General features: G+C 48.0%; 1 protein-coding gene across 2 annotated transcripts; it reads left to right on the top strand.

Annotated features, from left to right (window-relative positions):
* Positions 1-316: 316 nt before the first annotated feature.
* On the top strand, positions 317-15,669 carry ankrd50l (ankyrin repeat domain 50-like). 2 transcript variants are annotated; one of them, XM_080018531.1, is made up of 5 exons: positions 317-453; positions 4,303-5,368; positions 9,392-9,621; positions 10,090-13,717; positions 15,298-15,669. In XM_080018531.1, exons 2-4 carry the CDS (start codon positions 4,938-4,940, stop codon positions 13,704-13,706), a joined length of 4,278 nt encoding a protein of 1,425 aa, XP_079874657.1. In that variant the 5' UTR covers positions 317-453; positions 4,303-4,937; the 3' UTR covers positions 13,707-13,717; positions 15,298-15,669. The 2 variants fall into 2 exon arrangements, with proteins under 2 accessions (XP_079874657.1, XP_079874656.1); XM_080018530.1 differs by having other exon boundaries at positions 10,090-15,669.
* Positions 15,670-16,017: the final 348 nt, after the last annotated feature.

The raw sequence follows: 16,017 nt of genomic DNA, 5'->3' as shown, positions 1-16,017 counted from the left end.
GTGTGTGTGTATTACCACATGTGTTGGGAGTCCCCCCCCCCCACCTTCCCTTCATTCTTGGTCTGGTTCCTGAGAGGATTTCCTTGTAAGACACAATACTCCAACATCCTTTTTTATGGCAGTGGGCCGGGGACAGGAAAGCGCAGACCCTATCTAGAAAGACACACGGGCGCACACACTCACGCACGCACGCTTCTGCGTACGCGTGTGTGTGTGTGTGTGTGTGCGTGTGCGTGTGTGTGTGCGCGCATGCACAGGAAGAGAGCTGGGGAGAGAGGGAGGGATCGCTCCGGCGAAGGAGTGAAACCACGGATCGGCGTAAACTCCGCTTTCACGATGAAGACACGGAGCTCTACTGATCGCGTCGGTGTCGACGGAAGGGCGCCGGGTTCACACGCACGGCGCGGCTGAGCGACGTCTGCTCCGGCGGCGGTGGCGGATCGCGGATCTCAGGTAAGGGAAAAAAGCGTGTTCGTGTTTACAGTACAGATAGATGACACGAACAAGGCAGACGCTCCGCTTCCCTTTCGCTTCCCCCCCCCCCCCCCTTGTCCGCCTCACGGTTCAGGTCAGTTCATAACACAATTATCAATTAATACGTGTATTAGTCAAGTCATTCATTCATTCATTAATTGGTATTTTCTTTTTTAATATATATATATCTATATATATGGTAGAAATATATAGGTTCGTAATCCAGATTTTTGTTTTACTGCAGCTTGTTTATATCGACATGGGAAATAACGCACTGGGCGAGTTAAGCGACGTGCACGGGCCGTGCGTGCGTGGCTTGGTGCGGCTCAGAGAGCGCACCTGTAGAATGATGGTGGACGAGGTGGATTTTTATTTATTTATATGTGTGTGTGTGTGTATGTATGTATATATATATATATATGTGTGTGTGTGTGTGTGTGTGGATGTATGTATGTATGTATGTATGTATGTGTGTGTGTGTGTGTGTGTGTGTGTGTGTGTGTGGATGTATGTATGTATGTTTGTACGTTTATGTGTGTGTATAACTCCTCTAAATAGAGATGTCCTCTCTTGAAAAATGTTGCGTTTTGACTGGAAAACGCAACATGTGATATGCACTCACTGAGTACTTCATGATTGTTGGTGCCAGACGGGCTGGTTTGACTACTGTACTTCCGTAACTGCTGACCTCCTGGGGTTTTCACACACAACTGTCTCTAGAGATTACTCAGAACGATGCAGAAAACATCCGGTGAGCGGCAGTTGTGCGCACGGAAACGCCTTGTTGATGAGAGAGGTCAGAGCGGAGCACGGCCAGAGTGGTTCGAGCGGACAGAAAGGCTACGGTAGCTCAGATAACCGCTCTGTACATTTCCGGTGAGCAGAAAAACATCTGAGAATCCACAAGACGTGGAGCGCCGAGGCGGATGGGCTACAACAGCAGAAGACCGTGTGAGGTTCCACTTCAAGACTGGAAAAGCCTGGTCTGTTGAATCTCGATTTCTGTTGAGGCACACAAATAGCTGAATGGATGATTCCATGGAGCCAAGTGGTGGTGTTATGGTGTGGGGATATTTTTCTTGGCTCACTTTGGGCCCGTTAATATCAATCAATCTTTGCTTGAGTGCAACAGCCCATTTGAGTATTGTTGCCAGCATTGGCCACAATTTACCATCTTCTAACGGCTACTTCCAGCACGATGATGCACCGTGTCACAAAGCAAAAGCCACTCCAACCGCTTTCATGAACATGATGATGAGTTCAGTGTTGTGTTCAGTGGTCTTCCCAGTCACCTGATTTGAATCCAGCAGAACGCCTTTGGGAAGTGATAGAACGGGAGATTTGCAGCGTGACTGTGCAGCTGACAAATCTGCAGGAATTGCGTGATGCAATCCTGTCAACATGGACCAGAATCTCAAAGGAATGTTTCCAACACCTTGTGGAATCCATGCCAAGAAGAATGGAGGCTGTTTTGAGAGCCAGGGAGGCCTTACCCGGTATTAATATAGTGTTCTTAAAAAAGTGCTCAGCGAGTCTCTGTGTGTGTGTCCTGGTGGAATGAGTGTAAATCATCAATCAGGTGTTGGTTCTCAAGGTGGGTTCCGTCCTGGACCTAGATGTACCTGTTTAGACAGCTGTAATTGACAGGTGGTTGCTGAGGTCATGCAAAGGCCAAGAGGAACTACAAGAATGTAGACATCTGCTTGTAGACCTGTTCTAATTTTTTTTTTGTTGTAAATGATTTTAAACCGTTTTCATTCATTAACGTTGGTTGCCGCCGTCTTTTTTTTTCTTCTTTGTTTTCGAGAGCGAGATTCTGCGAAAAAGCCCCCTATTCATCCATCCACCCAGCAATCTAAACATTTTCAACAAATGCATCGGTTCTTCCCCTGCTCTCGGTGTGCCTTCTGCAGCACGCAAAACTCTGCTGCTCATGCACAGTAACTCAGCCACTGAGGTGTTGTTATCTCCAATGCACGGATGAATTACACGACCCAAAGCTGTCGTCGACTAAATTCACCAGAACTGTTCACGGCGTTGTTCAATTAGCTAATGATGCACGCTATGCTGCGCATTCTGCCATCCCCGTGAGAACTTCCTCACAGAAGCCACCGAAATGCCTGTGGGAGCCTCATTGGGTTTTTGTTCTTTTTTATTTTTTTACAGGGGTCCCGGAGTCATTTGGTGCCAGGCCTGCAGAGCCTCGTGCACAAAATTTTCCCCCAACGCATCCTGTGTGTGTGTTTTTTTTTTTTTTTTTTTTTTTTTTCTCTCCTTTTCCTTTTCAAGTCCTGCATCTTGACTCGACTCGATCGTGCACAGTCAGCCTTTCTTTTTCACCATTAAACAAAGCTATAAAATGCTTCTGTCAGCTCTTTTAAACTGAGCATGGAGGCTGGAGGTTCTGCGTGTTTCCATTCTACGTAAAGCAACAGGGTTTTGGTTTTGGGTTGATCACATCCGCTTAATAATAACCATGTGAGGCATATTTAGATGGCTGCTCTGGAATCCAACACAGATTGATACAGGATCTGATCTAACCGTATACTACAGTACCTCAGCTCAGCCAAAGTAATGATCCAGGCCACTGGGTTCACGGTGTTTAATATGAGAACTAAGATGACCCCCAGGAGATGGTGTGATTAAAATACCTTCATCAGAGCAGTAAAAGTCTAAAGGAAATTGCAGTACGGTCTTAACGCCAACTAGACTGGACCACCAGACCTCTACGGTGCTTACTGTACAATCTTCGCAAAATAATGAACGACTAATGTCTGCCTTTGTCATTTCAGAGCCAATCTGAGTTTTCCAGAGGCCAAAAAAAACCCCAAAAAACAATAAATTCTCAGGACTCTCAGGAGTCAAGACTTTCTGTCACTGTTGATGAGCCAACTGTATGAACTGTATGAATGTGTCATTAAGCTGCAAATCCATAATCCTTGAATTCTGGCGTTTCCTTCTCGCAGTGACAATAAGGATCAAGCGCCATTCTAAATGTTACACGCTTTTAGTTCGATCTCCAATCAAGGGAAAGTATATTAATGATAACAATAATTGAAAATTGTATTTTGTACATGTAGGATGATATGTGTATACCGAAATCCCAAAGGTGTTTTTTGCCTCGTTGAGTCTTGAATTCCCCGCTCAGGCTTTAAAGTCCACCCATCCAATGCGAATCACCATAAAAATGTATTTCCTGTTGTAAAACCAGGACGTGTTTGCATCAACAGCCATCAGCTTGAATCCCACTGGAGGGTGGGTCATATACAGCGGAGCGTCCTCGGTCGGGACGGCAGCTCTGCCTGTCATTCACATTCATCGAAGAACACTATCAGACGTTTTACCTGAATGAATCCTGACATTTTGACGCTAAAATCCCCATTCGGCCTCTGCAAAAAGGGGAAAACCTCAGTTTGAAATCTCTGTTCTCGTGCTTCGTTATTGAGGTTTAGCGTGGCCCCGTGGTTGAACTTTGACCCCCATATAACCTCCGCCGAGCCTCCTTTGGAACTACTCAAGTGCATACGAGTGCTCGCTCCCTCTCCTCGGTGCATGTCCTGACATGCCGGCAAACACTAGGGGGAGGAGTGAAAAAAGACAAGAAAAACCAGAGAGAGAGCGAGAGAGAGCGAGAGAGAGAGAGAGAGAGAGAAGGGAATTCCATTGGAGGCTTGGCAGAACGGGGGAAAGGTGTCAGAGTGACGGTGGCAGTAATTGAAAGACGTAGGCAGCCCACCAGGAGTGGAGGGGGAAGATCTGTGGTGATTATTGACCTTGTTGTATCGGTGAGAGAAGGAACGACTCCATTCGTTTCTCTTTGTCTTTCAGGCTTTTTGACAGCTCCGTCGCCAAACCTCCAGGAGCGCGATGAGTGGCTGCAACCCGCGAGACTTGACTCCCTCTCCGCCGCCCGTGTTCCTCTCCGTCGGTTAGAAGTCGAGGCGGTGCTGGATGGAGCGGATTGATTGGAAGCACCTGTGGGAAGGACGGGATAAGAGCTGCTGAATGACTTGTCCCACGAATGAACTTCCTGCGGACGGACTTAACCTTTACCTGACCCCTCTCCCTTGACAACCTTTCACCATTACCTCACCACCCTCCGGGGCGAGGGGAGGTGGGGTCTGGGGTTGTCTACCAAAACTACCTGGGAGATCCTCCGATGAAGGTTGTATGCCTGACGCATACCTTGTTTTCACGACCTGACAGTAGTGTGTGTGTGTGTGTCTGTGTGAGAGTGTGAGTGTGAGTGTGAGTGTGTGTGTGTGTGTGTGTGCGTGTGTGTGTGTGTGTGTGTGTGTGTGTGTGTGTGGCCGAGGGGGAAAAAGGCAGCCATTTCCCAAAGCAGACAAAGTGCCACAGCCTAAATCAAAAGCAAAAGTGAAATCTCAAGCGAGGAGGTGAATTATGGGACCAGGAGCGCCTTGCAGTGTGTATCAGCCAGGACGTCTGATCGCAGGGGCCCGATGAGTAGCTGCGGTTCCTCCCCCAGCAGCCCCAGCCTGCTCCAGGGCCGACGCTTCTACTGCCGAGAATGGGCCCTGGACAAGCTTCGGCGCTCCCTGGAAGCACGCTCGGTGCCCGGCCGGCCTCCGGGGCTCCTGGTCACCGGGGGCCCCGGCGCGGGGAAAACCGCCCTGTGCACGGAGATGGTGTGCCCCACCTCGGACGCGGGCCACGGGGTCGCCCTGGCCCCCCGCTGCCTGGCCTCCCACTTCTGCCACCGGGAGGACCAGCGAAGCACGGTGCTCTGGAGGTTTGTCCTGGGCCTGGTGGACCAGCTGAGGGCCTCACCTCTCCTTCCTCCTGGCTACAAGGAGATGCTAGCGGCCCCCTCCGTGTCCTCGACGCTGGAGCCGCTCCACTGCCAGAAGGACCCCGATGACACTTTCAAAAGGTTTGTATTCTTTTGTCCGTCGCTCCTTCATCGGTACAGTGCTTTCGTCCTCGCCAAGCAAATCAATTCTTGACGTACATTTTGAATTCCTGTGTGTGGATTTCAAGGTGCAATGTGAGCCATCAGCTGGTGTCCACGCTCCACACGCACCTTTGATAACTGCCTGGCTGCCTACAGGTGTGTGGAGAGGTGGGCCTCACTTTGCTTGGATTTTTTTACCATCCCTGTTATTCGTTTTTTTCACTGAGTTTGTCACCTTGAAGCCGCGCAGCCATCATTCCAACAAAGCGAGCCGGAGACGCCCCCCCCCCCCCCCCCCTCCGGGAGAAGGAGTGCGATTGTCTTTTTCCCTTGGCTACCATATTAATGTATTTCTCCAGTCATAATACGGCCCATTCAGTGCACTTACAATGGTTCCCCAGTTTGAATGAATGCTACAATGCTATTTACGACACAATATCCTTTCAGTGAGGGAGGGGGGCGGACAAAGGGGTGAAGAAATGCCTCTAAAAAGCCACTCCAGCCGGCCGTCCCAGTGCCGGTCAGCGAGGTCACCTCTCTCACAAGGAGATTTTTATTTCTTTTTTTCTTCGCTCCCTTCTGCCTTGTTTACTCTGCGATGTGTTCAAGCCCCCGGGGCTCTCCTCCTTGTGTTTGCTATTCTCTGGTGTGAAGCACAAGAGATAGATTCCACATTCCCCACTCGCTGGCTCTTAGCCAGGGGCAGTGTGTGCTTTAGAGCTCCAGTGTGAGAAAGAGGCTCCGGGGCAAGCCACTGCGACGCGAACAGCCGTTGACAAACAGATGACATGTGAGCTCGGAGCGGCGGTGAAAGCGCTCGTACACGGGTTCTTTGGCTCCAAAAACAGCTGGTAGCCCGCTGCTGAGGAGTCGAGGAGTCATTAACGCCGCTTTACATGGAACACGGTCAACAATGGCTCCAGCACTCGTGTTTTTTTTTACAAGCTTTCCATTTTGCTTGTTGTAAAGCCATTCAGGTCGGCCTTGGCGGTCGTTTTTTGGAAATACGAGGCCACTTGTCTTGGGTCTGACAAGTGTGTGTGTGTGTGTGTGTGTGTGTGTGTGTGTGTGTGTGTGTGTGTGTGTGTGTGTGTGTGTGTGTGTGTGTGTGTGTGTGTGTGTGTGTGTGTGTGACCACAGTGGGACACGTCTCTTTTATGCTTAGCAACCCCAAAACCAGTTGTGAGGGTCCAGTCGTAATATACACCTCTGCACATTATGTCCAATTAGTCAAAGATTGCTTAAAAGTCCAATGGTCGGGACCACGAGGTCTACACGGAGCAGAAAAAAACCTCATGGGGCAATTAGAGGCCCATTAATCCTCTTCCTCGCTGTGCAGAGCGTGTGGCCAGGAAGGGAGAGTCATATTTTTATCACCAAATGACTAAAGCACACACAAGTGTGATAAGCCCATAACATGGATATGTTTGGAGCGCTGCCAAAGACACAAGTGCTAGGTGGACCGTGCTGTATTGTTGTAGCTTCCGTGATGAAACGACGAAACGACCTCTTCAGACATGTTCAATAAATCCTTTCTCAACCCCAACAAAACCCGCATGAAGTAGATTCAGCAATGTCCTGTAAAACAACATTTAGTGCACGGTGCCGTTTGCGCTGTATCTCCAATTTTGTTTTACATTGGTGACATTTGCCCGGAATCTATTTAGAGTTTGTCTGAGAAACGAAAAGAGGAGGCTCCATGGCTCTTTGTTTTTCACAGGATGAACTTGAATTAGGTTTGAGACTTTGCCTTTTTTTTTTTTTTTTTTTTGGAAGAATCTCCAAGTTTCAGCTCACATCTTGTCAATAGCAAAGATTAGAGCCATTATTAACTCTGGTTACTTACGGTGACAGGCGTCTATTGCTGTGCGATTTGGCCCGGTGATGATTCGGTATTTGCATTTTTCTTATCATCATGACATTGTCACTCAACAAGTACAAGTCAGGCTAAACGAATGACTGCAAGAAGCTATGACTTTTTCTCACCATAGGAGGTCTGGGACATTTATGGGCGTGATGGAAACAACATTTCTCCTTTGCTCTCATATAGGTGTCTATTTTTACTTTGCGCTTGGGATTTACGTAAAGTAATATTTAGTGATGTTTTTTTTAATGTGTTACAGCCTATCAACCACAGCGATGCTGTGGCAACATCAGATGATCACTTTCCAGTCGGTTTAAATTCCTTTAGAACATCTTCCAAGTGGTGACGTGCAAGGCTCTGGCAGGGGAGAAACAATGCTTTCATCAGCCGTCAGGAAGACACACCCACATAAACTCACTTCCTTGATTCTTCAGATGCCTTGAATTTTCCCTAGTCATGTGAAGTCATGAAGCTATTTTATAAACATATAAAAAAGCAATGAATTCAGCACAAATTGCAAACAACAGAGACATCATTGGTGTATGTTGGGAGTGACATTTAAAAGGCTGCGTTTCTGCAGTGTTGGCCGAAAGGGGGGGAAAAAGCATTAAGGAGATTCTGTAAAAGAAGACTCCATTTTAAGTAGCTGAATCTCATGTTTGCACAAAGACAAACCCTTCTTTAAGTGTTACTTTTGGTCAGATTGTCAGCAGGGAGTAAAATTAGGGAAACTCTCAAAAGTAGAAATCACATGATGAAGACAACATTGAGCCTCAACAAAAAAAGCACAGTATACTGTCCAAGGACGTGCCAAGATGATTTCATTATAGAACACTGGCATTTGTGTTCACATAACCCGTTCTATCCAAAAAAAAAAGTCTTAAAAGTCTTAAAGATTCAAAGATCAATGAACTGGAAAAGTGGGTTATGGAACTTGATTTGAAATGCTACATGCTGGAATATAATATTGTTTTCACTATTTATGTCATATTGTCAAACCAAACATAGAATTCCTAAATTCTGAGTATACAGTATATGGCAATTTTTACAGTAATCTAATCTCAAATATCTAAATACTATGCAAGGTATTTTTTATTTTATTTTATATTTACCGGCGTAGAGGTGAAAAAAAAGTAACAAATTATTAACCACAGCTTTAGTTTTACATGAGACAACCCAAGAGCTGACTAAAAAACATTCTGGAGTTGGAAAAAATGATCAGTTTGGCATGAAGACATTCATAGTCAACTAATGAACTTTAAACCAGAAAGGACAAATTGGGGCTTGACAACTGTCAGCGGAGGAGATATTTTGGGAGCCTCTGGGTTTTTTTGTTTTTTTTTAAGGGGCAGAAGTGAGGGAGTTCTGCAGCGCTTCCTTGCAGCCAGTCAGCCCTCGCTCTGGTCATGAGTAAGAATGATAGCCTGTCAGCACAGTAGGAGCTTTTCTGCCGGGCAACGTGTGCAATCCAGAAAGCTGTGTGTGTGTGTGTGTGTGTGTGTGTGTGTGTGTGTGTGTGTGTGTGTGTGTGTGTGTGTGTGTGTGTGTGTGTGTGTGTGTGTGTGTGTGTGTGTGTGTGTGTGTGTGTGTGTGTGTGTGTGTGTGTGCCTATAGGGCGTAGCAGGAAATCCCAAACCTTCCATCAACCTGAGTCATCAGTGGATCACAGTGGTTCACTCCCCAGCCCTGAGGAGATGAGGCCGGGCAGCGAAGGAGAGAGCACAGGGGGGGTGGGAGGCTGATAGAGCCGGGGAGGCTTGGGTTGGTCTGCCGGTCTGAGCAGGAAAATTCTGGCATCCCAGAACGTCACTGTGTGTGCTGTTCAAAGGGAGTCTCTTTCTCACTTGTCTGCACACTGGCATATCTTGGGCAACTTAAATGGACCACACTTGTCCTATTTTAAGGAGAGACTGACAATTTGATCCCCACTCATCGCACAGATAATCTCAAGTCCCTGTTCACATACTACGGTTTACTCAACTATGTGATGCAGTAAGGGAGAGATGACTCTGGAGATATGTCTCTGCTGTCTTATTTCATTTCCCTGTTCACTATCTTGGGCTGCTTCATTCTTTGTTTTTCACTCCACTTTAGTTCAACTCTCTCTCTCTCTCTCCTTCTCCCATATGAATCCTCAGGGCAGTGCTAGTTCCCCTGCTGGATCTCCCCTCTCCGGGCCGGACTCTGATGGTGGTGGTGGATTCACTGGACTCTGAATGGAGCTACGGGGCAGGCGACGGAGTCTCGCCGGGCAAGAGCAGCTCCATCGCCGAACTCCTGGCAAGCCACCAAAACCTGCTGCCAGACTGGCTGCTGCTAGTGTGCTCCGTCCGCCGCCAGAATAAAGTTGTGTGCAAGATGTTTTCAGGTGTGGTCTTAAATATGCATCATTTTTTCATGAAAAAAGCATTGGAAATTCAGAATAGCGCACATATAATTTATATTTTCTCAAGAAACATGTGGTGCATTCTAGTGTATTTGTTATGCCAGTAAATATATAATAGTATGAGTCATGCTTGCTGTATGCAAGCCTCAGATAATATCTGAGCCCGCACACAAAGAACTGAAGTCATGCAAATATAAGATAACATAATGGATAACACGCAAGATGAATAACAAATAAGATGGATTGAAATGTTGATTACTGATAATAATATGAAATGTTATGTTCGAAAAACATTTTTTTTGCCATACCTGTTACCATAGAAACAAATCCTTTTTCGCAAACCTGTTAACACCCAGGCTTAGTCTCGTATCTATTGGGTATTTTTTTCCAGTAGCATAGATCGACTGAATGTATCATGAATGTTTTTCAATTTCTCTTTCCCTGTTGTAGCTTTTCGTAAACTGTGTCTGGATGACTTGCGTAAGCCTTCTCCAGTGCGGGATGTGCAGCAGTACATCCTCCGAAGGCTAGACCAAGAGGGGCCACTACGCCGCCAGCTGACCCCAGAGACTGCAGACATGCTGAACCTGCTGCATATCAAGAGTGGCGGCTGCTTCCTGTTCCTAGAGCGTGTGCTGGATGGCGTGGCGGCCTCCCTGGTTGGCTTGCGGGAGATCCGGGACATCCCGGGGACGCTCAATGGCCTCTACCTGTGGCTCTGCCAAAGACTCTTCCCCCGTGGGCTCTTCCAGCAGGTCAGGCCTCTCCTCAATGCAATCTTGGCTGCCCCCAGGCCCCTCACTCATCGGCAGCTCTTCACAGCAGTCTGGACCAAGGACACATCACTCAGCTTCCAGGACTTCCAAAGCAATCTAAAGACCCTCTCCCCGATCCTGATTGATGGCCCTGGAGATAGTAAACTGCTTTTCCATGCCAGCTTTGCTGAGTGGCTGATGGATGTCAAATACTGCACACAAAAGTATCTGTGTAGCATTGCAGAGGGTCATAGCATGCTGGCCATGGCTCTTACACTGCAGGGACCCCACCTGAACACAGAGGATACTTGCCAGCTAGGTACCCATCTGGTCAGCTCTGGTGTGCACAAGGACAACTCTTCACTATTGGCATTGTGGATGCTATGGGCAGGTGTGCCGGCTCTTAATCCTAACTTGAGTCCTAGGGTTCCAAGCTGCACCTCTTGGGACCGTAATTCCGTCTTTACTCAACCTCCTGTTCTTGTCAGTCAAGAAGTCCTTCAACTCCTAATGAGAGGTGGGATTTTTCCTCCAACTTGTTCTACAGATTTAGGCCCAAATCTGGGAGTGCATTGTCTAGGGGGATCAGGGACGATTGTACGACAGGCATTAGAAAGACAAGACTCTGTAAGAATGTTGCTGGACAGTGGTGTGTGCGTGAATCAAATCAACTCTACAGATGGACGGACGTTGCTAGCCAGTGCAGCCCATGTGGGTTCCATAGATGTAGCAAACCTACTCCTGGCCCGAGGAGCTGACCCCCTAATCAGCGATCATCAGGGTCAAACACCACTAACGTTGGCTTCCAGGCAAGGTCATATAAGGCTGCTGGCCTTACTGCTTGACTGGACTAAACAGCAGGAGCTGCAGACGAGCGTGAGGATGGTGGAGCATGCAGACAATGAGGGCTGGACAGCATTACGTTCTGCCGCGTGGGGAGGACACAGTGAAGCAGTACGTCTTTTACTGGATGCAGGAGCAGATGTTGATGGATGTGACAGCGAGGGCCGGACTGCATTGAGGGCCGCAGCGTGGGGGGGTCATGAGGAGATCCTCCTTACACTGCTAGACTACGGGGCACAGGGAGACAAAGCTGACCGCGAAGGCCGCACTCCACTTATTGCCGCTGCCTACATGGGTCACCGTGAGGCTGTGGAGATCCTGTTAGATTACAATGCAGAAGTTAATCTAGCTGATGGTGACAGGCGCACTGCTCTGTCAGTGGCTGCCCTCTGTGTCCCTACAGCTGCTGGTATCAAAGGTTACGGGGAGGTAGCCAGTCTCTTACTGGAGCGGGGTGCAGATCCGGGACACAGAGACCGTGATGGAATGACCCCTCTGCTTCTTGCAGCATATGAGGGCCATGAGGATATAGTAGAACTGCTTTTAGAAGCTGGGGCAGATGTGGATGAGACTGCCGGCCCTGATGCCAATGCCCCTGCTGCAGCTGCAGTTACTCCACTGCTGGCAGCGGCATCCATGGGTCACATCAAGACTGTAGAGCGTGTTCTGTTCTGGGGAGCAGCCGTGGATGCCATTGATGGGGAAGGAAGGACAGCACTCAGCCTGGCAGCAGCAAGAGGGAGTGTGGAGGTTGTACGGGCCCTGCTTGACCGAGGCCTCGACGAAAACCACAAGGACGACTTGGGCTGGACACCACTGCATGCAGCTGCCTGTGAGGGCCACCGAGCTGTGTGTGCAGCCTTAACAGAGCATGGCAGCATGGCAAGGGTGGGGGAGATGGATATCGAAGGACGTACTCCACTTATATTGGCAGCACAGGAAGGTCACTGCAGCACAGTCAGGCTTTTGTTGGACAGACGTTCTCCTATTGACCATCGGGCCTATGACGGTCACTCAGCCCTTAGTGCTGCCCTCCTGGAGGGCCATGCTGAAGTGGCAGAACTACTTATGCGGCGAGGCACAGATACTGATGTCCGGGATGCTGAGGGGCGGCCTCTTCTCTACCTACTGGTACTGGAAAGTCATCTGAATATGGCAGCTCTACTTATTGAAAAAGGAGGCGTGCCCCTTGAGTCCCGGGACACAGAGGGCCGAACTGCCCTTCATGTGGCCTCCTGGCAGGGAAGTGTTGAAGCAGCAGAGCTGCTTCTACGGCATGGAGCTGACCCCAATGCACAGGATGCAGAAGGGAGGCCCCCCTTGCATTCTGTAGCATGGAGAGGGCATGTTGAAGTGGGAAGACTTTTACTAATGGCCAAGGGTATCAATGTAGATCTTTCGTGCCATCAACAAGGGGCGACAGCTCTAAGTATTGCTGCCCAGGAAGAAAACACAAATATAGTTGCCATCCTTCTGGACAGGGGTGCAAACCCAGACCACATAGACAAATATGGCCGTAGTCCAGTAAAAGTTGCAGGGAAGTGTGGCCACTTTACCATTGTTCGGCTCTTAGAGAGCTATGGAGCCAAGCCATACCCAGGCCTCCTACCACCCTCCAATCCCCTGTCCCCTGTGAAGAACAACATGAAGAACTCCTCTTCTGTCACCTTCAGCAGTAATGGAGGGGAAGGTGGTGCTTCAGGAACCCCTCTATCTGGAGGACCAGCTGCCAACTCCACGTCTTCACCATCCTCCCCAGGCTCTACAGCTGAGCGTTTCCATTCCATGCAGAGCTCGCAGACCTCTTCCACCTGCCACTCCCTGGCTACAGTGCAGACAGTGCCAGCTGACAGCCTGAGTTTCACACAGCAGATCCAGCAGCACTCACTGCCACGCAGTCGTAGCCGGCCCTCCACCCTCCCCCCGCCAGGAAGCTCTGCCTGCGGCAGCCTACACAGGAGCGGCCGTAGGCAGACCAAGGACAGCCCTCCGCCCACCGTCTGCACGGTAACCGCCATGGTGCACAACAGTGAACAGTCTCAAAAATGCTTCTCCTCTGGGCTTGAGTATCCCAGCAATTTTAAACCCCAAAACTCCAACCTGTTTCAAGCTGACAGGGTGCAGTACGGAGGGGGCAAATGGAACTCAGTTATGGCTTCATTAGGGGTAATGCCCGGCCAAGATTGCCCCTTGAGAGTCGTGAAAAACAGAGAGAGTCCCCCATTAGGCTATCCCTACCAGCTCCAAACCCCAGCCCAGGGAGAAACTTGGAATGCTGGACCTCAAAAGAGCATTCTGTCACCTCCCTGCTACAATTATACACCAATCTCTCCTGCTAGTGCCTTGCCAGAGGACTCCCTGGTTGCTATGACAACCACAGATCCCCAACTCAATTTAAAACAGGCCATCAAGCTGCAGTTTGAGGGTCCTACCAGTGCCGCCTTATACAAGAGAGAGACACCCCTGTGACTTATACTAAAGTAGGTAAACGAGAGACAGCCATCACCGTATTTCTTAAATTTCCTGATTTTTTGTCCTTTCTCAGGATATGTGGATCTTCTTCCTTCTCAAAAGAAAATACATTTAAATAATTAAGGCAGCTATCTGTTTTCTTAACATAAACCATTATCATCGTATGGGGTTAATTTAATCCATTGATTGGAATGTATAGCACAATAATGGTACAATATCACTAGAAACAATAGTCATCAGACCATTGGCATGCAGTTTGAGCTCCAGAAGACCAAATGCCATTATGAGCAATTGTCTACAGAGGTTTCCAGGAATTCCTGGTATTTTAATAATAGCGTTCCCTGTTTTAGGTGGAGGAGGATGTTTTTGCAGTTCAAAGGCCTATAAGCAGTGTGGATAACGGGTTTTGGGCTTAGATGAGAGAGGAATGAATGGATCTTGTACCACCCTTTTTACCCGCACACTTGTTCCTGTCTGCATTCTGAAGACCAGAGGAAGGAATAACTGATGGACATAAAAGCTGGCATTTCAGCCTCACCGGGTTTTTTGTTTTTTTTTACGTGGTTTTAGGTTGTTCATGCATTTTCACCATCACTATATTTGTCTTAAAAAAATACATTTCAACTCAATAAATATTCAAAGTTGTGTACAAAAAGCATTAACCCACCATATATATATTATGTTTGAAAGTGAGACAAATGTGAGGTGTTCTGACTGCTATAATGTCTTCAGGAGTGTTTCTCCCTTTTGCTATGTATCCTCTGACCAACAGACCCCAAAACAGTAGCCAGCATAGACACTCCTTTGTTTTTTGTAATCAAAAAAAGAGAGCCGTTATTGTGGCATCTTAAGTTTGTTCATCTTCTTTGTTTTCTGGCGTAAAAGCTGTGGTTCACAGTTGGACTTTGATGCGGCCCCTATTATCAATTGGCTTCTTCTGAAGCAGAGGAAAAATTTTAATTATTTCAATGACATTGTATAGCGTGGAATTGTCGTGACAGAGCCTGCGAGTCAGGCTCCGGCTGGCAGACAAAACTACTCCACAACACAACGGCTCATATCGAAGCTGTCGCTATCGGTCCTATTTTTTTATTCTTATTTTTTGAAGAAACATCAGTGATGAGCCCTTCCTGCTGAGCTTTATTTTGCGGGCCTGATCTCTGTCAAAGCCTTTTGATATTTGCTCGGTAGAGTCGCGTTTCCCGCTAAAGAGTGTGTTGACACGGACAATACGGGCTGCCCGTGTCAGCGCTCGCTTTATGACACAAACAATAAAAGACAGCCGGGCGTGATGCACCAGCTCGACTCACTCAGTATGACTGTATGAGACAGGAAGGATAATGACCACTGGACCATAAATACTGAAGATAGATGTGGGAGTGCTGGTGTTAATTCAAAACTCATGTCCTGCCTAAGTACTTTAGTGTGTTTTCTTATCATTTTTCGTTGGGTTAATATTTAATGACATTCTTTAATTAAAACGGCAAGCTGTGCCATAATTACTGTGCGTCCTCAACTCGGGAGAGGTGTCGTGTCTGCTCATTTCTTGCTTATGTGTGTGTGTCTGTGTGTTTTGTTGCACTGCTAGCACCTGTGGAAAAGGGAAGATGTCGCAGATAGCCACTCGCTGCTGTGTTTGCGTCATGCGGGGAGAGATGAAAGAGGAGCTGAGCTTTCGTGGGGAGGCGGCGGCCGCGGCACCGCAATCAGCCGATGGCCCGGTGATCACCAGGGCCAGCGGGGATTACGACCGGGGGACCGTTCCTCTGGAGCATGATGCAACTGCCACAACACCTCGGCAATCACATCTTGTTCCGCTGACTTACCGATGAACGACGCACAATACACTGTAGCTCATGCAGCAGCTCCGCCAATAGGGACGTATTTAAAGAAGGGAGCGAGATAGGACTGTTATGTCATTATTTATGCTTTAAATTGAATGTGGTCTGACAGGGGACAACGGGAATTCAAGTCTGTGTGGGTGAGGGTGTGGTAATAATAGAATGCCACTCATACGAGTACTGTACAATATATGGTGCATAATCATCGTGTGTCGTGTGTACTGTATCATCACGTCTTCATTAAAAACAGCTAAAGAGTGTTGTCTTCAAGTCTGTCAAATTGTACCCCCACCCACCGTTGAGTACACGGTTAATTGGGCTTAATCGCAATATTGCAAAAATTCATGATTAATGCATTTCCAAGCACACACAAATCTCTTAATTAGCTTCGGTTTTGGGGTCCTATGCATGCAGAAACCGGATTTGGCAAATACCATCAACACCGTTTTCCAAGAGAGTATTTGTTG

This window comes from Zeus faber (assembly GCF_960531495.2).
Source record: "Zeus faber genome assembly, chromosome: 18".
Lineage (NCBI taxonomy): Eukaryota > Metazoa > Chordata > Actinopteri > Zeiformes > Zeidae > Zeus > Zeus faber.
Note: the sequence above shows the minus strand (reverse complement) of the source record. Positions and strands in the feature narration are given on the sequence as shown.